The sequence below is a fragment of the Xyrauchen texanus genome, chromosome 45, assembly GCF_025860055.1.
Source record: "Xyrauchen texanus isolate HMW12.3.18 chromosome 45, RBS_HiC_50CHRs, whole genome shotgun sequence".
NCBI lineage: Eukaryota > Metazoa > Chordata > Actinopteri > Cypriniformes > Catostomidae > Xyrauchen > Xyrauchen texanus.
Window position 1 is genome coordinate 4,054,684 of NC_068320.1, and position 26,806 is coordinate 4,081,489.

Genomic DNA, 26,806 nt, shown 5'->3' on the forward strand with positions numbered 1-26,806 from the left:
CCTGCTGGATTCCTGGGCCGAGGAGGAGGCGTGGGAGCCTGACCACTCCTCGCTGTTCGAAGCCATGATGGAACAGCCCTTATCCTCCGCCTTGTCCTCCGAGATGGCAAGCAGTGCGGCCGCTGGGCGGCAACTGCGTGTCCCGGGGGGGGCGGGGAGGGTGAGAGCGATGCTCGAGGGAGAGGCTCCGGCGAGGCAGTCGCTTCTATCACCGGTTCTGGCAGCCTTTGGGAGCGGCGCTTTTTCCTGCGCGGCGGAACGGAAGGCGGCGCGGCGGCTTCGGTTCTGAGCACTTCGAGTTGAGCCCGCAGGGTCGACATCGGAAGCTCCTCGCAGAGGTCGCATCCGCCTTCAGCGAGGGCGAGCTCTGCATGCCCCAGTCCCAGGCAGAGAGCGCAGATGATGTGGCGGTCTCCGGCGCTGAGAGGGGCGCGGCATGAAGCGCAAGTGGTGCGAGGCATCTTAAAAAAGACGCTCGTTACTCTTTTGTGAAGTTCGTTAAGAACTAGCTTGCTCTAAAAAAGGATACGTAGCCGGATGGCATAGCTCGCAGGATGGCTGAAGGTGGCGGAGACGGCCGGCTTCTTCGAGCGCTGTCCAAGCTTGCTAGATGCCCCTCGAACGGCGACACGGCTTCCAGTTCAGAGATGCGAAGAGCTTCGCTGAAGAGATGAAAATCAGGGTTCCAGCCTACAAACTACGCTTATATGCACTCTAGCCAGGCCCATTCTGGTGGGCTTTGATGCAGTAAGCGTGCGGACGCCTCTCATTGGAAGCGAGTTCGCCCAAGTTCGTCTATAGGCTGCAGCAGTTGCCGCAGAGCAACCAATGAGCTCGCTAGCTAGCCCGCTCAAGGTCTGCAGTTGCTGCACTGCGTTGACAAATTATACAAAATTAAGGATAATTTTTTGGCTTCAATATCTCAGAAAAGATGAATCTTTCCCGTAGCGTAAGCTAGCTTATGCAATACGAGAGAACCTCTCGTAAGAGAACTAAATTACTTACTCGTCCAAAATTGTATCCTCTACTGGATCAAGTCTCTCTTCAAAATACAAATGTTCATCTGAGTCCCGCTCTTCTTCTGAGGAAAATGTTAACTCTTCCATAATATCAAGGAGTTTACAAACACGCAGAAAAGTTGAGTTGTGTTGAGTTTACATCAAATCTCGCAGTCAGGGGCGTTTACCATTTGCCTTGATCATCTCAGCACATTAGCGTATGAATGGCGCGCTCTGCTGGTGGGTGGGATCACATTACCTATAATGAAGCTGAGCCAGGAAAACGTACATCATACAGATTACATTGCAGGAGAATATTTGTTTTAAATTTGAATTGTTTTATTTAAAAGTAGACATTTTAAGCTTTCTTTAGACATATTGTAGTGCCCTCCCAATCTCAGGATTAAAATGTCACAGAGACATCACATTTACACTGGGGACATATCTTCCTATGGAGGCTGTGTCCTCAAAACCATTTGACTGTAGCTTTAATAAAATGGGTTTAGCAGGGGGGATTATCATTTTGTCAATGCTATTATTACACCTGCCGAAATTGGAGTGCCACCTCAATCTCAGGATTACAATGTCACAGAGACATCACATTTACACTGGGGACATATCTTCCTATGGAGGCTGTGTCCTCAAAACCATTTGACTGTAGCTTTAATAAAATGGGTTTAGCAGGGGGGATTATCATTTTGTCAATGCTATTATTACACCTGCCAAAATTGGAGTGCCCTCCCAATCTCAGGATTACAATGTCAAAGAGACATCACATTTTTACTGGTAACATATCTCCCTATGGAGGCTTTGTCCTCAATACCATTTGACTGTAGTTTTAATTAAATGGGTTTACCGGGAGGTAATATCATTTTGTCAATGCAATTATTACACCTGCCAAAATTGGAGTGCCCTCTCAATCTCAGGATTAAAAGTTCACAGAGACATCACATTTACACTGGGGACATATCTTCCTGGAGAGAAGAGAAGCTATGCAAACTCGGCTTGCTGTGGAGACCAGGCCTCCAGTCCTCTGCGTCACCTGATGCTGGTGGCCGGGGGAGGGGACGTCGTAAGCGGTTTGCAAGGAAGCAAAAGCGCAGCAAGAGGGTGGGGGTCCATGCTAAGCTAAGCTAAAAACAAATTTTAGCCGGCCGGCTCTCCCGTCTATCCTGCTCTCAAATGTTTGCTCCCTGGACTATAAAGTGGACTACATCCGACTCCAGCAGACTACACAGCGTGAGTTTAGAGACTGCTGCGTCTTTGTTTTCACGGAGACGTGGCTCAGCGACAGAGTGAATGTGTGTGATGTCTCTGTTAACTTTTAATCCTGAGATTGGGAGGGCACTCCGCCATTAAGATAGATGGGCTCGCCTCGTTTCGTGCCGACAGAAATGCAGCTTTGTGTGGTAAGACTTGCTGTGGTGGCTTGTGTGTTTACATCAACACGAAATGGTGCAATAACTCTATGCTAGTCTCTAGTTACTGCTCATCACTGGTGGAGCTTGTGACTGTTAGATGCAGACCTTTTTATTTACCACGGGAATTCACCACTGTTATTATAACTGGCGTTTACATTCCCCCCAGCAGTAACACTAAGGAAGCGCTCGGTGAACTGTATGGGGCTATTAGTGAACTGCAGAATGCGCACACTGACGAACTGTATATTGTCGCCGGAGATTTCAACCATGTGAATCTCAAGACAGTGCTCCCTAAATTCCACCAGTATGTGGACTTTGCAATGAGAGGGGCGAACACGCTTGATCTTGTTTACACAAACATCCCAGGAGCCCCGCCCCCACCTCGGCTACCCAGACCACATCTCTGTTATGCTAATTCCAGCAAACAGACTGCTCGTCAGATGCACAAAACTGCTCCAGAAGCAGGTGAAAACCTGGCCAGCAGGAGCCATCTCTGCTCTTCAGGACTGTTTTGATTGTACTGACTGGCAAGCCTTCTAAGGAAGACATTTTTTATAGATAAAAAAAACATGATCACTGATGTGACCTTTGACCCCTAAAATGCAGATACTGCACTCTGCCTTTGGACTACCTTAACTAAAACATTATTGCAAAGGCAAAGTGCAGTATCTACAAAATCAATGTGTTCATGCAACTTTCTTGTTGTGTTTCTTACAAGTTTTTTTTTTTTTTAAATAGCTTTAATAGCTTTATTGATGTTTGCAAGTTGTAATGTTGAAATTGCTCACTAGTAAGGCTCGTGATTTAAGAATAATCTTTTATCACAATGCCAGAGAATGTACTCTGTAAGAAATTGACTTTAAAGAAATTGTTTTCATGTTAGAATTAGCCCACACACACTAACTAATCAGATTCATAGTTCATTAGATAATCCACACGAAGCATAATATGCTATCTGGCTAAAATCACATTAGTTTTCCTGTATCAGATTACTTAATTGGAAATTATGTAGTACACTGTCCAATGTCATGGAACGCAAAATCAATCGTTTTAGGATTCAGATCGCTGCAACCAGAGGTGGAAGTCATCCATATATTGGCAGAGAGGATCGTTCACACTAAATAAATACGGTCACCAGGAGATGGCACCAAGTACATGACACAGACTCAATGATGGCTCAACTGACACAGAATGGAACTGAATGAGATCTCATTGCTCATTCCTGCAGGCTTTGGAGAGAGAGCATACCTTTAGTCATTGTTGTATTTGCATGAGTAATTAGTTTTTATGTACAATTATTATATGTTTTATTTGTTTGGAGAGGCTTTTGGAGACTTGGATACATTTTTGGGCACTACAATAAAGTAGTTTTGTAATGCTTTTGATTGCTTTGTCGTATCAACACAAAATTTTACTCAGTTAAAGGTTATATCAACATTGAACATTATTATATATTTTTTTATTAATTAGAAGATTAATTCCATGTAGGGATACATGCAGTAGTCCCAACAAGCATTTTCTTATTTTAAATGAAACTATGTTTTTTTAGTTGGTAGATCTTATTGAGTTGGTCATTTAAAAGTAGATCATCACACAAAAAAGTGTGGGCACCCCTGATCTATATAATTAAAACATTTGAAAAGTTTTCTTTAAAATGATATAAAACAATTGATCCTCTTCTTGTTTGTATAGTTATATACCTTTAATCTTGGGCATGCCACTGAAACAAGAAATCTTTAAAACCACCTTCAGAATTTAAATGGTTAATATAAATAATCACACTAACTTGACATGTTAAATTGATAGTCCTAGTAATTATTTATTTATGCAAGTTCTTTGAAATTTGGTCTGCTCATAGCTGGGACCTTCTGATAAGGTAAAAAAATTAAATGACTTATCTGGCCACTAGGCCACAAATTCTATGATAACCTATAATATACTTTAGGAGATATCGGTGAGAAGGAGAACAAGAAATAGGACGGAAATGAAGTATACATTGTTTTCCTATGCTTTATTTTATTCTCTCCTTTTCTCCAGTGTACAAATAATCTAATAAAACTTATTCTTCTGTGTGCACATGCTACCTGTCACTCTTTAGCTCTGTACCCTTTAAAACTCATTTTGGATTTTAAACATAAATGTTACTTCTCCTGTCTCTGCTCCTTTGGATACAGTGAAAAGCTGTCATTTTAAAAGTTTAGAAAATAAAAACGTACAACACAGGACTTTTCTGAGGTAGATCTATCCACGGTTCTGCCACTTTTGTATGTGGTATTTGAGCACAAAACCAGTGTTTTTTTATTTTATTTTATTTCCAAAGTCAAATTGATTTGATTTTGACCCTGGTAGGAAACATTTGTTAAATTTCCTAAATTATGAAATTTGATGAAATCATCCTATTCAAGCAGAAATAGCTAGTAGCAGATAATCATTTATTGCAGAGGCAGGCAGATTTTACTTTGTTTTAATTAAGTTATGCAGTGTACACAACCAATCAATAATTATTCCATTTGCAGGACAGGTTTATTAATAATTTAGGAATATTCCTTAATAAATATAGTCTTTCCTCTTTCGTTAAAGAGATAGTTCACCCAGTTTCTCTCATCATTTACTCACCCTCATGCTATTCAAGGTGTGTATGACTTACTTTCTTCTGTTAAACAAAAACTAAGATTTTTAGAAGAATATCTCAGATCTGTATGTCCTCATGTAACCGGTCTACTCCTAACTGCTGTTACCCCTTCTGCGTTGTGTATGAAAAAGAGGTCGGACAACTGCCACTTCTGATTAACCAAAGGAGGTTTATTGATCTTTTTCACTCTTTCCTCAGCTTGCATGGGGTGACTGTGTAAAACATCAAAAGTTCAGTACATCTTCAGCGTGCATAAAGTGAACTCCAAGATAGTATATATATATATATATATATATATATATATATATATATATATATATATACACACACACTCACCTAAAGGATTATTAGGAACACCTGTTCAATTTCTCATTAATGCAATTATCTAATCGACCAATCACATGGCAGTTGCTTCAATGCATTTAGGGGTGTGGTCCTGGTCAAGACAATCTCCTGAACTCCAAACTGAATGTCAGAATGGGAAAGAAAGGTGATTTAAGCAATTTTGAGCGTGGCATGGTTGTTGGTGCCAGACGGGCCGGTCTGAGTATTTCACAATCTGCTCAGTTACTGGGATTTTCACGCACAACCATTTCTAGGGTTTACAAAGAATGGTGTGAAAAGGGAAAAACATCCAGTATGCGGCAGTCCTGTGGGCGAAAATGCCTTGTTGATGCTAGAGGTCAGAAGAGAATGGGCCGAATGATTCAAGCTGATAGAAGAGCAAATTTGCCTGAAATAACCACTCGTTACAACCGAGGTATGCAGCAAAGCATTTGTGAAGCCACAACACGCACAACCTTGAGGCGGATGGGCTACAACAGCAGAAGACCCCACCGGGTACCACTCATCTCCACTACAAATAGGAAAAAGAGGCTACAATTTGCAAGAGCTCACCAAAATTGGTGAGGACCAGGACCACACCCCTAAATGCATTGAAGCAACTGCCATGTGATTGGTCGATTAGATAATTATGAGAGAATTAAAGTTTTGGGTGAACTATCCCTTTAAGACACATTTGAGTTCTCTCCTATCTCACCTCTCAAGTTGCGGATGAAGTCTTCAAGTAACATCTTGCGGTCGTGTTTGATGTTGGGGCTGTACATGTCTGTGTTGAGGAGGATGATGGCGAAAGCGAGGATGAAGATGGTGTCTGGATTGTGGAACTGCTGCACGATGTCTGGATTACACATACAGTAACGCTGACTGGCAAAGAAACACAACAGATGTCTTTATTTAACACATTTCTCTTAAATGCACTATTCTGCTGGTTAGCTTTATAGTCAACAGTGAACAATTTGCACCTGTGGTTGTGAGTGAAAAACATACAGGTGTAAAAGGTTATGAATGTGTCATAAAACTATTATATACAACAACAAAACTCAAGAGCTTTTTGTATTAGTATAAGACTTCTATTTTTATTTAGAAATGTTATATTTGAATTAATATATAAATTTATTCTGTGCCTTAGTCTTTGTTTTTTGGGATGGGAAGTATCAAAGGCGACATGGGAGAGACAGGCTGTGTTGTGTTATGCAATCTTAGTTATTTATAAACCAGCACAGAGAGATGCAGATGTGTAACACACACACACACACACACACACACACACACACACGCACGCAGCACTTTTATTTCTAGTGCTGCAAACAAAGGCATATTTAGTCTTCGCCCTACTAACTGCTGTATGATTCATATGCAGAATAATTACTAGCATTGCAACTGTTCTAGTAACAATTGAAGATCATTATTTGGATTATTAGGCCCTTGTCACAGAAACGTCGGTACTACTGGTATAAAGACAGTTTAGACACTTGCAGGATGATGATCTAATGGGCTGTTTACACAAAATATGTTTTTGAGTCACCTGCACTGGTTTTTAATTTCTGTTCCATGCAGTGTAAGCATTTAGAAGTGTGAAATTGTTTGCAATGTTGAAATATTTTCTCTGACCCTAGCTTAATGTGCAGACACAACTAAAAGTAAGTAATTAGTAGGTTAAATTCCCTGAAAAGTGTAATACTGTGGCATTGAGGTGCTATCAAAACATTGGAGTGTCCTGCCTGCAACATTGTTTTAAATGGCTGTTATCTGAGCAATGGAATATAGATGGAGTGTTTGGTTAACCTGTTTGGCTTTTTGAAATCTATTTGGTGCAGCTAGTGGCTCGGAAATTACACACTTCAACTTTAATAATAACAATAATAATAATAATAATAATAATAATAGTAATAAAGAATGATTTGATATGATGCCTTTAACCTCCTGAGACCTAAGCATGACTGTTGTGTGCATTATCCATTTCTCTTTTTGATTTGTAACTATTACCACCTAAAAATAAACAACAACAATGACGAAAAAACCTTTCTAGTGCAAATAGTTTTCCAAAAATGGATGGCAACATATGTGGAGAGTGGGACTAAGTTGTGAAATTTTAAATAAACCCAAGCTATAGAAATTCAGATTTTTTTAATCAAATTGTTTATGTTTCCAGGAGTTTTGGGTTTTTGAGACATTACTTCAGAAATTAGCATAATTAATTTGGATTCAAAGTAATGCCCAGCATCCTCCAATCACTGCCAACCATGTTAAAATAAAATTATACATTAGAAAGTCTGAATCTATGTACTGATTATCATTGTCCCATGTCTGCCAAACATGTTGAGTGGTCCAAACATCATCTGCAGCCTGAAATTGAACTTTTGATACAAAGTTTGGATTGAATGCACTTGAACACAATTGAATGCTCTCTTGCTCCCAATTTAGTGAATGACTTAAGACAGTGTGCTGTCTGTCTGCACTAGTATCAGAACAATTCAAAATGCACCTTATTTTCATCCTAACGCAAAATAAAGCCTCTGAAATAAATATATTTCAGCTTTTGGATGAACCCATTGATTCTCAATGTGACAATGCACAGTAAATATAGGATTTCTAAGAACAAAATAGATGTGCTAAAGTAAACACATTAGTGTTCATTGTGTTTAGCAGTTTGGCATTCTTTGAAAAATCGCTCAAATTTAAAAAATTGCATACCGGCAAACTAGAGACTTTTGACTCAAATAGTTTCAATGTAAAAACTTGATTAGGTTAATTACCAGATATAGTTTTGTTGGCATTTCTGCAAAAGACAAACTCTGCTGTGGTCGACGCCATGTCGTTTGGCTACCTGATTCTCTTTGTCGAGTGTTTAACCCTTTACTGATAGCACAGAGTCTCCTGAACTGAGATCAGCTGGGTTTTCGAATAATTTAAACTTTGGGTATGTAAAGCCAAAATACAATGTCCATGCATGTGTTCGGGTCACTCGAGGTTAAGTTTGGTAACTTCTTGAGTAAGTAAAGTATGAACTATCTTCTGTTCTGTAATCAAAAATATAAACTACTGTTCAAACTAAACAAGTAGAAACCATTAGTAAAGTAGCTTACTGTAGTCAAATTCTTCCACTAAATCTAATGCAGACGTGTTGTCCTTCAGAACACGGTTGATTTATGGAGAGCATTCAGCTTGACTTTGCATCCTTCAAGACTTCAGTGATTCAGAAAATTCATATATAAGCATAGGTTTCCTATCAGCCCCCTGCTCTTATCTCCACCCGGCACATGATGGTGGCCAGAGCGTATGTGTGTGTGTTAGAGTGTAATGGTTTCTGGGGTGTAGCGACTGGGGGAATCAATGAAGGAATCATTAACTCGGCAGGTTCCGAACAAACAAGAACTTACTGTTGAAACTCCCCTAATTACTGAAATAGCGCCAACTAGTCTCCACAAGCACAATAAATGTATTGACAAAGAGACAATGAACTGTTGACAGAGAACCGCATGTGACATCCGCATGCTCACCACGTGCTTATCGTGTGGACAGGAAGGGGGAAACTTTGAACGTAAAAATGTGTGTGTGTGTGTTTTTCAGTTAAACACAGAACTGCATATTGCTAATGAAATACGTGTAATCCCTGTATGTTGTGTATTTCAGAGGTATATCAAACTCGTTAGAACTGTTTCGTTGTGTGTTTTAAACTCTGAGGCCTGATATTTAATAGCCGAAGAGTGTATATTCCCTTTTTAAGTGTACTAAACACGTTTCGTGGTATCAAATTAAACCTTACGATTTGTCCGAGCTGAATTCGAATATAAGATCTCTGTAGAATGATATTACGCGATGTTTTACTATCTTTTGAGTCATTCAGCCCAAAATCTCTTACTGTCATAAACATGCAAATGAGCCTTGACAAAGGAACTCTCTCATGCCCAGAGTAAGGGAGACTTTTACGACCCCCCCAAAGGAATGCTCAGACTGCTGAAGCTCACTGCTTTCTTACTGAGAAGGAGAAATGACATCTTTTAATCCTATATATGCTATATACATATAATCCATGTGATAAAAATATTGACATGTATCTAATGTGCCATCTCACAATTTCCTTAAATGTTGCTTGATCTATGTTTCTTGCAAACTCTAATGGGTTAATGTTTCAGACTTTGCATACTATGGTTAACCAAAATCATATGTGTGGTATATTTGGTCTCTATAACTTGGTATTTTGAAGATTGAAATGACTGTGTACATGATATGTCGATAACAACAACATATTAGTATTACAAGTATATTTCCTATTTTCTTTCTTGCACATGCAATGGGCAATTTTACAACAAAGAGCAATAAACCAAATTCCCACCTAGAACTCAAACCCTTCTTATTGGTCGAGCCAATGAGGGGTGGGACATGTTTTCTAAGGGTATAAAATTGCTGCTCTCTCGTCTCTTCGCTCTTTTATGCTCCTCTTGCTTCCTGCCTCTCTTGCCCTCTGAGCCTTGTGCTCTCTCACTCTCTTGCTGAATGATGCTGAACTAGAGGCCCCAAGGACTCCCAAGCATGCGCCAGGCTACGGCCTTGTCTTTCCATTCACCAAGATCCTCTGACTCTCACTGGTTCTCTCTCATCAAGACAACATCATCAAAGATCAACTGGAGCCTCAACAAATTGCATCAGGACAGTTTAATTCAAATGGGACATGCAAGTATCAAACTTAGTCTCATTATTTGATACATTAAGTATCCTTACCCCTTTCTAAAAAGGGCGTGTCAGAACTAATATGATGGTTTGCTCAGGCTGTTGATCTGCTGAATTTCAAACAATGCTATAACTTCTTGCCTTCCTGTATTCTGCTTCAACCCTCTTTCCCTTGGTAAACTGTATGCATGTATGTATATGTATGTTAGAGTAGTTTAAATGTTTAGTCTAGTTAATAAAGTCTTGTTCATGTCACATGTAAAGTTGTCTGTGTCTCAAGCTCATATCTAAAGTCACTAATCATAGATTTTGACTACTTGCTCTTAATACGTAGTAAGAAAGACATTTCCCATGCCCCGGAAATGTACCTTTCTATTAGTTAATTAATTAAAAACCAATATTGAGTGTTCACGGGATGAACCGAGCATTTGGTTGTAATGTTAATGTAGCTACATCAAGTTAACCCGATTAACTGATCCAAATATTCATGATCGATTATAACAAGTTATGATTGATTATTAATATTTCATAGAGCTGATTCGCTACAGGGGTCTCACCTGAATGCCTCTATCAGTCTTTCTACTTTCTGCGCTTCACCCTGCACACGGATATGAGCCTGGAACTTCCTCAGAGCCTCATCCAATTCCATCCCTGAGAAATCCATCTCATCCACCACACAGCTATTGAAAAAAGGGGGAGAAAGAGAATTGAGAGAAGGGTACAAGTAAAAAATGAGGCAGTTAGCAGACACACAAGACAAAGGAAGCTGATAGCGTACATGGATTCCAGACCCTTGTGATGTGAACTTAAACATTAACACACACAGATTGGGCAGGCAGGATGTCTAGTATCTTCCAGTAGATATCACTTACGTATGATTTTAACCTTTTACTAAAGACTCAAGAGTGACAGCACTTAAACAAAGCCAATAAACTCACATTTACACAGATGGTTTGTATATATTCACTATAAGTTAAGCTCAACCATCAGCATTTGTCGCATAATGTTGATACCACAAAAATTTATTTTGACTCGTCCCTGCTTTACTTGAAAAAAAAAATCTAAATCTGGGATACAGTAAGGCACTTAAAATAGAAGTAATCAGGGCCAATACATAAACGGTGCCTCAAGGGACAAGTCAAAATACATTTTTGTGGTAATCAACACTATGCCACAAATGCCGTCGACTGAGCCCAACTTGTATTGAACCTGGAATATTTCTTTAAAATGAATGAAACTAAACTGCATTAATTAGGAATAGATGACCCAATGAAAAAAAAAAATCACTCTTGTGTTGTTGCAAACTAGTATGAATTTCACTCACTGGGATATAAAATGAATTTTCTGAAGAATGTTGACAATATTCTTTTCAATATTGTTAAATGGTTTCATATGCATATTGCACACAAATATAAAATTATATAAACCTACAATTAATCATTCACAGTGAGGCACAGAAATAGGAAATACCAACAAAGATCAAGGCTAACTGCACCTGATAAACCTAAACTTTACACAAACATCACCACATGTATACTTTCCCCAAATCACACACATTGCCAAATTAAAGTTTAATTCATGTTCACTGCTTTCCCCTGCACATTTCTTTCATCATCATCACTCTGTGGCTTTCAAGGCTAGAGCGCACACTCACTCATAAAGAGACTACAGTATATAATTTGCCATTCTGTAAAAAGCCCAAGCGTTCTTCCTCAGAGTGTAGCTAAAAAGCATATCTCTGTATCGAGCCCTCACAGGGCAATTTACCAAATGTACTGGGGCAAAGCTGACCTGAAATGCCACAGTCCACATATGACTCTACCATATGAGTTTTTTACTACAGTAATGATGTTATTAAAGGCACTTATGTTGAAGTTACATTTGTTAGCCACAGAAGTAAAAGGCTTTTAACTCTAAACAAACTGGTTTTGCATTAGGATCCAGATTTGACTTCAGACATCAAGTGGCACCCCAACAGAGTACCACAGTTGAAATGTAAAACTATTACAATAAGCTGCATAGGCCCAATGTAGCAACTTAACATAATAACAAAGCATAATGTAATAACGACACTTAAAGTAATAAGTTAAATGCTATAAATGTTCATAATGTAATAATTTTCTCAAAACATAATCAAATTGTGAGCGTATAATTTAATTACATTTTTTTTAAGGTTATTACATTAGAGTATGATAAAAGTATTGTATTAAGAACTCACCAAAAAACTTTTTATTGAATAATGTAATCATTTTGACATACTGTATTCATTGTTATAACAATAGTATCCTGAAAAAAACAACATAAAACAACAACAACAACAAAATCAGTATTCCTTTTCAGCAGTATTTTTTTTTTAATCTAAATCTAGTCTAAATATACTACCTATGAAATATACTGAATTTAAATATTCATGCATGTATTATTGTTATTATACATTACTACTAATAGCCTATATACTTTTAAAAGATACTTAAGTAAACACACACCTTAAATTCAGAGGTGCAAGTTATGGCAAAAATGTATAAAAGAAAAAAGAATAAATAAATTTTACAAAACTATTAAAAACAGCCAGATCATAAAGGGAGAGCAATTATGTCACACATCACAACATACATTCAACAGATCTATAAATACAAATGTAAAAAACTTTTAACCATCAATTCAAGAAGTATATTAAATAGCAGTAGGTTCTATATTCTCATTTATAAACGGTAATTAATTAATTTATGTATTTATTTATTTATCCCCTTTCCTCCTAATATGGAATGCCCAATTCCCACTACTTACTAGGTCCTCATGGTGGTACTCACCTCAATCCGGGTGGCGGAGGAGAAGTCTCAGTTGCCTCCACTTCTGGACAAGCTTATTCAATATTTGTGTGATATTTATTTTTGTGCTTATTCAAGTATTGTGAAATTATTTTTGCAATATGCTAATGCTGAACTCTCTTGAAATTAAGTCTAGTCTCCTGTGTGCTTAACATGAGGAGTATAATGTGTAGAGTTGCTGACAATGTAGAGCATTCAAAATCAGACATTTTCCATTATATTTTCTATTTTTATTTGTTATGTAGCTTTGTTATGTACCATGTCAACACTAATATGTTTCCATTTGAAAACACATTAATTTAGCTATGTTTATGCCTCCCATTCACGCTAACAGTGTTTGTAATTTTAGTTTTTGTAGTTGTTTTAAAGTGCTCTCAATTACTGCATTCTTTCAAAACAATTACATAACAAACAAAAACAAAAACAGATTAGTGTGGACGTTGCCTTAGAAGGCAAGACAGCTCAGTAGGTTTTGGAACAGAGGGGGTGTGTTAAAATTTAGCTTGGTAAAATCTTGGTCAAACTTACTGCCCCAATTATGTAAAGTTTGAGTCCAGAAATGGAGGCACCCTTTCTTGTCAGTTTGTTCATATATATTGGGATCAAACTTGAGTTGATCTTGATGATGCATTCTGAATGTCCGAACCCTAGTGGCCAAAGCTGTTACTACAGACGTGTACATGTGCAACAGTACTGAGACCAAAACTGGATATTATGTAAAAGGCACATCCAATATTCAGAAACAGTAAATATAATGTAATAAAAAAATATAATCCTAACCCTAACCCTATCCATAACAGTACTGAGACCAAAACAGTGTTCTACTTATTGCCTGGCACTTAGTAATTACTCATGGCTTGCTCAATACTAGCTCACACCTGACCATTGTGCCAAAGCACTCCAGGTGGTATGAGGATCAGAGACCCAAAGCATTCCCATCCATCACAATAAAGTTGCAGTGATTGGGGAAGATTTATTCGGGTTGGACTGGAACCCTCCACCCTCCCCTGAGCACTCGCAGCTTGATGACTGGTTCCTGGGTTCGGGGTGCCACTCATGGCCACGACCCCCGGTCCCTTTCTTCCCAGAGGTGCATGACAAACTGACGAGGTCTTGGAGGGCACCTTTCCCTGATCGAAACAGACTTCCTAGTTATTCGCAACGGAGCTATTATCCAGACCACTCCATCCTTTTCTCTTTTGTTTGCCCGGTACTGCACCGAACGGGCTGCTGTACCCAAATTGTCAAAAAGAGAGTGTTTCCTCACTCCTTGTGTCACGAAATCGGTGTCCACAGGAAGGCATCCTCGCCTTTGCACGCCTGGCTGCGCCACAACTACGACCCGCCGGTTGTGACTTATCTTGAGGACAGCCCGAGAGGCCCTCTTCCTCGCTAACTCGCCCTATACCGGTTTCACAGAGCAAGGTAAGTGCTTTGAGCTCCCCTTCAGCACAGCCACCTCGGGTCAAAGCAACACTCCCTGACTCGATGTCGCGTGCTCCTCCCGGGGCCCCACCCCCAGGTACGTCAGATGCAATCTTCCCCTTAGTGCCCCTTACCCGTAGCTTGGATGCGTGGCTAACGCTTACCAACCCGTTTCGGTGGCTGGCCAGGACCATCCGACTCGGCTACGCGATTCAGTTCGCCAGGCGCCCGCCCTGATTCATCGGCATCTTCTTCACTTCAGTGCAGAGCAAGAACGCCGCCACCCTGCATGCCTGTCCCTCCAGCCCAGATAGGGAAAGGGTTCTACAGCCCTTACTTCATCATGCCGATGCAAATTCTGATCCGGGCCTTACACAGACTCCTGTTCAAGATGCTGACACAGAAACACATTTTGACGTATGTCCGGCATCAAGATTTGTTCGCGGCGGTAGACCAGAAGGACAAGTATTTTCACGTCTTGGTTCTACCTCAACACAGACCCTTCCTACTGTTTTACTCTAACCGCTATAGTGGCACACCATGATGCAGTGGATGGTAAGTCCCGAGGGAAACACGACCTGATCATCAGGTTTCATCTGGAGGCAGACCTATCCCTGCCGTTGCTGTGTCCGGTGCATGCTTTGCGCACCTGCTTGGATCGCACACAGAGCTTTAGACACTCTGAGCAGCTCTTTGTCTGCTTTGGTGGACAGCAGAAAGGGAACACTGTCTCTAAACAGGAGTGTGGCGTCCTAGTGGGCACTGGCCAATGGCACCTCTCTAGCAGATATCTGCAGAGCAGCAGGCTGGGCAACACCCAATACCTTCACGAGATTTTACAATCTCCAGGTTGAGCTGGTTTTGTCCTTTGTTCATTCAGGTACGAACAGGTAAAGTTCGGTAATACGGAATCGCTTGCGGGGTGTTTCACTTGCGTATATTGCCTTTCCCCTCCCCTGAGGCGAAAATGTGCGCTTTTATCCCCAGTCGAGTTCACGAAGTTGTGGACCCTGGATGTCCTTCCTTCCTTGCCCAATGATTTGCGAACTCGGTAGAGGAGTTCGCAGCCAGCCCCACTACGGGGTCTAATATGCCTTGTACTGGGATAGGTGCTCCACAGGTGCCGATTACTCCGATAACCCCTGTGATGTATATTCCGCGGTATGGTCTCCCTGTCGGCGGACCCACGTCTCCCTTGGGCAGAGCTCTCTCTGTCCTCGGTCGCTGTGTTTGTGGAGTCCCCCCCCTTTTGTGGAGGGACTTACCACAGCACATCTTCCATGTGCGGCTGCTGACCCCATGTGTGACCCCAATACGAGCCATATGTTGACCTCCACTTTTGGGCAGGATGTGGTCTCTGCGGGGTCTTTTTCTCCTGAAAAATAGGAAAGGAAAAGAACACCTTCCCCGATGCGTATGATAGCGTTAGATGGCCCCAGCCAAATCTAAAACTCTGTGGAGAGAAAACATAGACAGAAAAGGCCATGGCTGGCACAGCCTGCTCCCAGGCTAATTACATCGCTTCCATTCCATCTTTTGGGGCGTTGGGGGAGGTTACATGCAGTCTGATGCACCTGCTATTATGCATGCATCAGCCTGCTTGCACCTGCATCAGCAGTTCATGTAACACAGTTCAGCTGTTGTGACGTTTGTCTATAGGGACCCCTAGTGTCACTACATCGACACAATGTCGAGTGAGTGACAGAAGGGGGACGTCATGGTTACTGTCATAGCCTCCGTTCCCTGATGGAGGGAACGAGACGTTGTGTGACAGCATTTTTGTGGAGGTCACCTGTGGAGCAGAGGCCTGGACCATGGATCAGAGGCGGGCATGGACCATGGATCAGAGGCAGGCCTGGACCGTGGAGCAGAGGCAGGCCTGGACCGTGGAGCAGAGGCAGGCCTGGACCGTGGAGCAGAGGCAGGCCTGGACCATGGAGCAGAGGCAGGCCTGGACCATGGAGCAGAGGTGGGCCTGGACTATGGAGCAGAGTCGTGCAAGAACTGTGGAGCACAGTGACATGGCATGTAGCAGTCTGGGGCTTGGCTGTGATATGACATGGCTGAGGTTCGGCTGTGACATGGCATAGAGAAGTCTGGGGCTTGGCTGTGACATGGTATGGCGCAGACTCAGGCGTGGCGGTGACATGGTATGGAGCAGACTCTGGCACGACTTTGACATGATATAGAGCAGGCTGAGGCGTGGCTGTGACATGGCATGGAGCATGCTGACGCATGGTTTGACATGGCATGGAGCAGGCTGAGGCATGGCTGTGGCATGGCATAGAGCAGGCTGAGGTGTGGCTGTGACATGGCATGGAGCAGGCTGAGGCTTGGCTGTGATATGGCATATAGCAGGTTGAGTCGTGGCTGTGACATGGCATTTAGCAGGCTGAGGCATGGCTGACATGACTTGGCGCAAAGTCGTGGAAGGCAGAGCCGTGGGAGGCTCGAAATTAAGATTCTTGGATGACTGGGAAAAGATCTCAGTGGTCGCGAACATAAACTGAGTCTCGGGAATAAAAGTCTTTCTCCTCCTCCTCCTCGGGAGGCCAAAGTTGGCAGCGCAGGCTCTAGGATGGACTAGGCTGGCTCTGGGATGGACGAGTCTTCCAGCTCGTTGTCCATAGTAGGCCTGGGCATTGGCTCATCTGCTGTGGCAGGCGTGGGTGGCAGCCATGCCGTGGAACTCTGGCTTGGCGCAGCGGCTATGCCGTGGAACACTAGCTCGGCGGTGGCGGCCATGCCGTGGAACTCTGGCTAGGCATCCACCAGAGAATGGCTTGGCATCTGGCTAGGCATCCGCCATCCGCCAGAGATCCCACAGTGAACGTGGAACCAATGATCTGTAGGTCGAGGTCAATATATTGAGGGGACTGTGACCGCTAGGCATCAAAGATGAGATAGACAAAAAAAAATGTCTTTGAGGTCAACCTCATTAAAGTCCACTTGGCTTGGTCCATAGTTCTCCAGGGGATGATTCCCCTGACAGAGGCTCAGAAGCCAAAATGCTGGGTCCATTTTGAGGTTGCATATTCTGTAACATATCTGGCAGGCAATGTCACGGGAGCAGACGATGAAGTGATGATGAACCCAGGTGCTTTTTATTTACATAAGTGTACTCCAAAAACCCTAAATAAAAACGTGAAGACTGATAACAATGTAACATGGCGGGAACAGGATAATCACATGAATAGACAAGGAAGTGAACAAATTTCAAAATAAATGACTTGAAGACATGAACAAAAACACATCTAAACATGATATTGATACACAATATTAAGCCATCTTTACACTGCAAAGTTGCCATAGAATCCACATCTGAATCCTAAGCCTGTTAATTATACTTGTGTATATTGGAAATATGTTGTGGTTTTAGCTCTTAACATTATAGTGCTTTTTTACTTTTAAGGTTAAACTTGAACCTATATGTCAAATATCTCTCTCTTTTTATGCATTTTTAATTTATGCTATGAACTAATTCATTTTACGTGACCAACCTTAAAGTTTGCAGAGTGTTTAAAAAGAGTACCAACACTTTCAGGCTACAAAAGAAGATTAACCATTTAAGAAATATCATGTATACACACACACACACACACACACACACACACACACACACACACACACACACACACACACAGTTGTGTTTCCATGTTTTATGGGGACTTTCCATAGACATAATGGTTTTTATACTGTACAAACTTTATATACTATCCCCTAAACCTAACCCTACCCCTAAACCTAACCCTCACAGAAAACTTTCTGCATTTTTACATTTTCAAAAAACATAATTTTGTATGATTTATAAGCTGTTTTCCTCATGGGGACCGACAAAATGTCCCCACAAGGTCAAAGATTTCGGGTTTTACTATCCTTATGGGGACATTTGGTCCCCACAAAGTGATAAATACACGCTCACACACACACACACACACACACACACACACACACACACACACACACACACACACACACACACACACACACTCACACAGAGATTCTGCAAAGAGGTCTCCAGAGCGCATACTTTCCTAGTGCAAAGCTGTGCAGTTTGACTGCATGAGCTCAGCAATCATAGGAGATCTCATTAAAAGATGCCACAGCTCTCCAAATCCACAAAGAAATAAACAAATACTTTCATTTCATAGTGGAATTATTCTCTCTTTTCCTCTCTCACGAACATATTCTCATAGACTCTCATATTCATCTACTGCAATCTCTCTCTGTCATTTTTGAAGCAGTTGACACAGCTTGCAACACATCATACACTTGGGTCATGGTTGAATGTGAGGAAAACAAATACATATAACAATAGTTACCATACCCATTCATTACCATAACCAACCATTCAAAAACTGGTTGAAATGGGCACAGTCTAGCTATCTATCCAGGGCCATAACCACAATATACATTGAGGAGGACAAGTCCCCCCAATAATCAGATATGGCCAGATAAGGAAGTGTAAGTTTTTACCGTGCTCTGCAGTCTAATAACATTCGTCAATGTCATTTGATATAGCCAATCATATCAATGAAGGCAGGACTCAAGTTTAAGAAGCTGAGTGGGAACCTTGTGGATTATTCCAGCGCCACGCAGCATGCACACAACAGTGTCAGCAGTTCAGGTTAAGAGTGTTAGTGTCATGTAAGATGGGGCCATACAACAACTATGTGTTGTATGGATTATTTACATGGTATATTAATATTTTTTTTTTTTATGGACCTTGAGAGTAGTGCTGTTTGAACTGTGAACTGTTTTTGTACAGGTTCTCAAAGAATAGATTGTGTTAAGATTATACTGGGGGAAAAAAAACACAATGAGGGATAACTTGATGGCAGTAAATACTTGTGTGTATTTTTTTTTTTGCTAGCCAGCTGTCACAGTCATGTCATTTTAAAGATACATCAATGATGAAAAGAAATTCAAATGATATATTCATCTTATATTTGATACAGCACAAAAAAGTAAGAAAAGATGACTAAAACAGACAAATTGCTAGCAATGTAGACACAGTCATAGTCTTGTACTGTGTGAACTTCTGGGTGAAAAAACCTTCTGCGTTTACAAAAATTATAAAATGTTGGGCCTTTAAAATGCATTTAAAGCCTTTATTCAGAAAATGATTTCATTCAGAGCCTTTACTATTTTAAAGGACCAGAGAGGACTATTATATTTGTGACCTCAACACCCGCGACCCCCCACCCCCAAAATGGTTTGGTCCCCCCAATGTTCAAGACATGTTTACGCCCTTGTATCTATTCCCATATCTTTGAACTAATTGTAAATTGGATATACAGCAGTCTTGTAAATATAACTGTATACTAAACATTATTTGTTTCCCCTCAGCCTTCTTGTTGATTGTATCTATGGATTCTTATGATAACATTGTTATATACTCACTCTAACACATCTCTGTTGAAGGGCTTCTTGCTGTTGCCAAGGAACTCGCCAATAATCTGCCGGCTCAGCCCCTTCCTCTGGAGCATAAAGTGTGCTACACCGATGGGCGTATCCGGAATGAAACCACATGAGATGAGAAACTGGAGGCCTTTGTCTGGATTTCTGTTTGATTCATTGAAAGAAAGGTAGTGGGAGGAAAAGAGGGGGGAAACAGATAGATATTTGCTATTAGAGCTGTTAACATCATAAGACATGAAAATGGACAGGCCATAACTTACAACATTACTATTATACTGGCCAACAATGCGAACAGCATTATCCAGATAGCAAGCAAACAATGAGGTAAATCAGTCTAAGCAACTGTGGAAATCAACCAATAAACAATTACTAAGATCAATGAGCCTGTGAAATTACTGTAATGGAGGAAAAGCTAAGGCCACATACACATATCCAGTTCAGAGCATTCAAGCTCTTGAGTGATCACAACATCACTATTTAATTTCCATGAAATAATGACACTCCTTAAAGATGATTACACAATACGCTGCATCATAATTCACAGGGAATGTAATTTGGGTTTTGCGAATGTAACCTGGCACTCAAACCACTAATTAGTATGGAGCATTTAGAGAATAGCGAATATGAAGTCTTTTTTTTTACTCACAATTTGGAATGCCCAATTTCCACTACTTAGTAGGCTCTCATGGTGGTTCATTCCATTAGATGACAGCAAGTACTGGGAAAAAGAAAATTTCCTCTATCTCTTTCCATCACATTATACAGACCTGAAATGCAGGTAGTGGTTTAATGCAGCAGAGCACTAGCCATGTGCTCTTCCAAAGGCATTCGCTCTATTTTGCAATCCCACATATAGTATGTTATGTTTACGTTTTTAGAAACTGTCATCTTTTGCACTACTGTGTACTGGTCGGCGCTGCACTGCACTGTGTCTATTGTTCTGTTCATTGTCAGAAATTTGTTGTACTGTCCCGTACTTTTTGCACATGTTTGCACGTGCACTTTATATAGGTATATATAGGTATTTTATATAGGTATTTTATTTCGTTGTGTAGTCTCATGTGGTCCTGTGTTGGTCCTTTGTTGTTTTTATGTAGCACCATGGTCCTGGAGGAACATTGTCTTGTTTTGCTGTGTACTGTACTAACTGTATATGGTTGAAACGACAATAAAAACCACAAGACTTGACTTGACCACTCAAATCGCCTTCAACTTTAGCCGCGCCGGTCCCAATCCCGCAAGAAGGAGGTGCGGCACGGGGGGGCTTTGAAGTGGCTTTCTCTCGGAGGAAAGAAAGCTGTGACCGCAACGTTGCCATGGATATGTTCTCGCAATGAGAACATGAACCATTCATAAAATGCTGCCTGCGTGTGCATGTAGCCCAGACAAGCGAGGCAGCTCTTATGACTGTCAGAAGCAGAGAGATATCTGCCGCATCCAGGAACTACACAAAGGTGGAAAGACAACTTTAAAAAGTTATTTCTTTAAAAAGACGTTCAACGCCAATGTGTATACTCTTTTAGAGGAAACATACTCTTTTACAGGTCTATTTGCTCTTTAAGGAAACGCTGTTGAAGTGCTCAGGGGCGTGGACTGCACTGGCGTGCAGAGAATGGAGAAAGCCACTGGTAATGTGCTGTAGGATCCAACAGCAATGCTCTTAGAGGCTAGTGGAACAGTAAAGCAGGTTGTGGAATGCACTCCCATTTGTCGTTAGGTCTTCTTCCTCATTGCCTATATTTAAATCTAGATTGAAGACACATTTTTTCTCTTTAGCCTATAATGTTGGTTGAGAATTATAACAGTTTTTTTTTGTGTAGGTTATTAATGTTTGTAAAAAATTGTACAGCACTTTGGTTATAACACTTGTTGGTAAATGGATTGAAAGGTTAGGTCAAATTTCCCCAGGGGGTTAAATGTTATGAGGGAGAGTAGGTAACCAAGAGATTGGGGAAAATGTGAGTTTTGTATAATTGTAACAAATAGAGCCCGCTGCTGACTGCCTGGAAGTGTCCGAACCCACAGCAGACCTCCAAGAGATGCCCGAACCTGCCATTGACCACCAGGAGGCATCTGCCCAGCCCTCGTCCCTGTCCCAAGTCTGCCTGACCTTGTCCCTGCTTGGTTTGTGAAGCCACATCCCATTGTTATCTGTCCTATGCCAGTTCATTGTGGATATTTCCCTGTTGTGGTGTTTGGTCATATCTATCTATTTTACTGCAGATTCCTGAAGATTCTTGTGTTGAGCCCAGACCTCTAGGTTCCTCTTCTCCAGCCCTGCCGCCAAGTTCCTGTCTGTTACTGGAAAATCATTTCCCCCTACCTTTTGAAACAGGGTTTATGTCATAATGGCGTAAAATGCTGCCTCTATAGACAGATCTCTAGGTTTTGAAACAAAGATACACACTCCATTCATTGACCTTTTCACATCTCTTCAGCTGTTTTTTCTCTATTTGGGAAACCAAAACTTTCCTATTCCGTTCACGAGGCAGATTTAAACTCAATTTGGACTGGTATACTCTCTCAATTTTACAATCTATCCTCCATTCATGCCCCTATGTCTTCTATTTGTCCCCTAAATTACACAAGCACATGCTGAGGCCCCACATTTTCCTTCTCATCTCAATCACCTGTTTAGGAAAAGGGAATTTTAGTCAGCAAGAATCTCCGTTAATCCAAACTCAGTAGCATCTCGTCCCACTTATCAAACACCTGCTTTAGGTTCAGTGTGAGCTGTCACAGGTATTACCCTGCAGAAAATGAAATGCTGGAACTAATGACAACCCTCTCACTCTCTTGGAGCAAAACATAAATTTGATTAAAAATTGGCTTATCCTTATCTGCTTTTAAAAACCAGATAAGGAAGAGATGTGGATTTGGGAAAGACTAGTTTATTTTAACTTCACTTTCTTTGATAATGTTAAAAGTAGTGCGAAACAGAGATATATGTGCCTGTATATGTGATACAGATACATGAGTTCTTAATATAAGAAATAAATGCAGTTCTGGGGAGTAACAGAATGATGTTGGTGATGGTGTAATGGTGATGATACACAATAGTGTTACATATTTCAAATACAAAATATCAGTAACTTCATTGCAATTACAAATCAAATAGTTGGCAATCAGAATACAGAAGCATTCATTCTCTATTACTGAAGATATTACCTTGCATTTTGTTGTCATTTGTTTCAATTCATATTTAGTCTATTCAATTGGAAAACATTTATCCATATATATAATATGATCTGAGGAGTTGTTGAACAGTGGTCTAACACTTCACCGATAGCACATGTAAGATGTATTTTTTAGATTGTTTGCTCATCTGCAATACGTCTATAAGACATTTCCTTTTAGATATCGAAAGAACATTCAGCGGGTGTCTTTGAGATGTTTATGATTTAGAATATATGTAACTCTGCTCTTGTCTTTATTAAATCAGACGTTCATTAGTAATCAGTAGTATCCAGATGGAACACTCAAAAACAGACACCTCAGAGGTTTACTTGTGCTGCGTGGATTTATTATGATGTGTTACGTTCAAATGAGTAGACAGAGGGTGCTTTCACACTGTGAAAAGGTGGATATGACCTCATTAAGAACTTCCCCTTGGGAATTTAATAGAGGGACTAGCATGTTTCTACAGCTTAACAGAAAACAGTTAAAATGCTTTGAAAAATGAAACATGAATTCAATAAATTCACGAATACACCAGTATATGGTTTGTCAATGTGTTTTATGCAATTGTTTTTATAAAAAAATAAAGGATGTTTATATGATAATTTAAAACCAATGCAGACTTTAGCATATGTTAATTAAGCTACAAATCTTTGAGGTTTTGATTTTGACATAGGTTTTGTGCAGCAGAAATAATTAAACTTGTGTAAATGGTCATGTGAACATTTAGCTTTATGCTAAGCTAAAATGCTATTTCTAGCCCTTACATGCACCTGTTATATGGTGTGATTATATTTTATAATGAATTATATCGTCTAGGTTACGTATGTAACCTCCGTTCCCCGATGGAGGGAACGAGACGTTGTGTCAGAGAAGCGACACTAGGGGTCTCTCTTGAGCGCCAATATCCACCTCTGATCTATGAAAAAAGGCCAATGAGAAGTTGGCAGCCGGTATTTGCATGTCCCGCCCCCGGACATACGGGTATTTAAGCGGCGCAAATACGGGAGTTCATTCAGGATTTTTCTGAGGAGCCGGAAATGGTCCGGCCACAACAGTGGCTCGGCTCAGCGACGTGGCGGGAAGACACAACGTCTCGTTCCTCCATCGGGAACGGAGGTTACATACGTAACCTAGACGTTCCCTTCTGTCGCTCTCTCCACGTTGTGTCAGAGAAGCGACACTAGGGGTCCACTTATAAAAGTGCCATGCGCTGAGCCGTGTACGTGAACTGCTGATACAGGAGCGAGCAGGTATTCTTACGTGCAGGATGACCAACTGTATCAGACTGCACGTACCCTTCCCTAATGCCCCATTCAAGCCATCAGAATCCTTTTCGTTACCCTGGAGGGGGGAACAAGTTGATGGCCGCCAACCTGGGAACGGGCCAGCCTGGCTGGGCCTCTTTTCTCTCTATGTTTCTCGCATAGAGCAACTACGGCCGGGGCCCTTACACGCATTGAGGGAAGGGGGTCTTAGCCCTCTTTCAGGGGGAGAAGACCCTGCGGAGGCCACACCTACCCGGCAGGGGAGGCAAAGAGTGGCAAATGCATCACATGGCCTGTTAGGACCTATGTGGAAAAGTTGGTGCGGTGGTAGATCCAGCCTCGTAGAGGGGGGGAAGCATACAGCATGGCGACCAAGGCAGCTGTAACTGCCTAAGGGAGACACGTGGGTTCGCTCGTGAGGGGACAGTACCGTGGAATTACACACGGGGAGTCCGAGCAGGAGGCCTTACCTGTGGAGCACCTATTCCAGTAAAGGGTAGCCTTCGGGTACCCGTAGTTGCTTGGGTTGGCGAGTTCCTCCGCTGAACTGCGGACCCAAAAGGGCTAGGGAGGAGTCAACCAGCGACCCGAAGATGGGGTCTCTTGGAAACGGAGGCGCACTATTTTACCTCGGCTGAGGGAAAGGGCGCTAGGCGCAAGCGATTCACCCGGTCAGAACGTCAGCATGTTACCGAGTTCTACGGGCTCGGACCTTAGAAAACACGGGACAATACTGACTCAACACGGAGATTGTAAAACCTTGAGAAAGTGTTAGGTGTTGCCCACCCTGCTGCTCTGCAGATGTCTGCTAGGGAGGTGCCCCTGGCCAGTGCCCATGAGGACGCAACACCCCTGGTGGAGTGAGCTCGGACCCGCAAGGGGGGGCACGGCCTGGGTGTGATAAGCCAATGAAATGGCATCGACAACCCAGTGGGCAAGCCTCTGTTTGGAGACAGCGTTCCCTTTCCGCTGTCCCCCGAAGCAGACAAAGAGCTGCTCAGAAGGTCTAGTGCTCTGCGTGTGGTCCAGATAGAAACGCAAAGCACGTACTGGACACAGCAACGGTTGGGTCTGCCTCCTCCCGGGGCAGCGCTTGCAGGTTCACTACCTGATCTCTGAAGGGTGTGGTAGGAACCTTGGGCACATAGCCTGGTCGCGGTCTTAGGATCACGTATGTGTCTGCTGGACCGAACTCCAGGCAAGTGTCGCTAACAGAGAACGCTTGCAGGTCCCCAACCCTCTTGATGGAGGCGAGTGCGATCAGCAGGGCAGTCTTGAGAGAGAGGGCCCTGAGTCCAGCTGAATGTAGCGGCTCGAAGGGGGGTCTCCGGAGGCCCGTGATGACGACCGAGAGATCCCAGGAGGGAATTAGGTTAGGCCGGGAGGGAGTTAGCCTCCAGGCACCTTTGAGGAACCTGACAATTAAGTCGTGCTTACCAAGAGACTTGCCATCTATTGTGTCATGGTGAGCCGCGATGGCGGCGACATACACCTTGAGGGTGGAGGGGGACAGCCTCCTCTCCAGCCTCTCCTGTAGAAACACGAGCACTGACCTAACCACGCACTTCTGTGGGTCTTCGGCTCGGGAAGAACACCAGTTCGCGAACAGACACCACTTTAGGGCGTAAAGATGCCTGGTCGAGGGGGCTCTGGCTTGGTTGATAGTATCTAAGACGGTCGGTGGTAGGCCGGCTAGATCTTCCGCATCCCGTCCAGGGGCCAGACGTGGAGGTTCCAGAGGTCTGGGTGCGGGTGCCAGAGCGTGCCCCGTCCCTGAGAAAGAAGGTCCTTCCTCAGGGGAATTCGCCAGGGAGGGGCTGTAGCGAGGAGCGTGAGGTCCGAGAACCAAGTCCGGGTGGGCCAGTAGGGGGCCACCAGAATGACTTGCTCTTCGTCCTCCCTGACCTTGCATAGCACCTGTGCAAGAAGGCTCACTGGGGGAAATGCGTACTTGCGCAGCCCCGTGGGCCAGCTGTGAGCCAACGCATCTGCCCCGAGGGCAGCCTCTGTCCGGGCATACCAGAGCGGACAGTGGGAGGTTTCTTGGGAGGCAAACAGGTCTACCTGGGCCGAACCGGTCCCAGATCAGCTGGACCGACTGGGGGTGGAGCCCCCACTCTCTGCCGGGCAAGCAAGCTTTGTCGTGACAGCGCGTCTGCTATCACATTGAGGTTGCCGGGGATGTGAGTGGCGCGCAGTGACTTGAGTCGCTGCTGACTCCAAAGGAGGAGACGACGGGCGAGCTGTGACATGTGGAGGGAGCGTACTCCGCCTTGGCGATTTATGTAGGCTACGACCGTGGTGCTGTCTGTCCTGACTAGGACGTGTTTGTCTCGAATTAATGGGAGAAACTTCCTCAGGGCAAAGAAAACAGCCAGCAGCTCTAGGCAGTTGATGTGCCAATGCAGCGGGGCCCAGTTCCAATGGCCTGCGGCTGTGTGCCCGTTGCACACGGCGCCCCAACCCAATTTGGAGGCATCGGTTGTGACCAGAACGCGTCGGGACATCTGCTGCAAGGGTACTCCTGCCCGTAGAAAGCAGAGGTCTGTCCAGGGTTTGAGGGCAGGCGGTGGTAACTTTCACATTGTGCGTGCCGCGGCGCCATGCTCGTCTCAGGACTCGA

At 42.6% G+C, this 26,806-nt stretch overlaps 1 protein-coding gene across 5 annotated transcripts in view; it reads right to left on the reverse strand.

Moving 5' to 3' along the window:
• The window catches only part of LOC127637437 (IQ motif and SEC7 domain-containing protein 3-like), a 339,913-nt gene that overhangs the window by 74,312 nt on the left and 238,795 nt on the right, over window positions 1–26,806 (reverse strand). For all 5 annotated transcript variants that reach the window (XM_052118507.1, XM_052118504.1, XM_052118503.1 and 2 more), the window contains 3 exons: window positions 19,721–19,882; window positions 10,622–10,744; window positions 6,091–6,257 (listed from right to left, as the gene is read on the reverse strand). In XM_052118507.1, coding sequence (XP_051974467.1) covers window positions 6,091–6,257; window positions 10,622–10,744; window positions 19,721–19,882 — 452 coding nt within the window. The remainder of the gene's footprint in view (window positions 1–6,090; window positions 6,258–10,621; window positions 10,745–19,720; window positions 19,883–26,806) is intronic.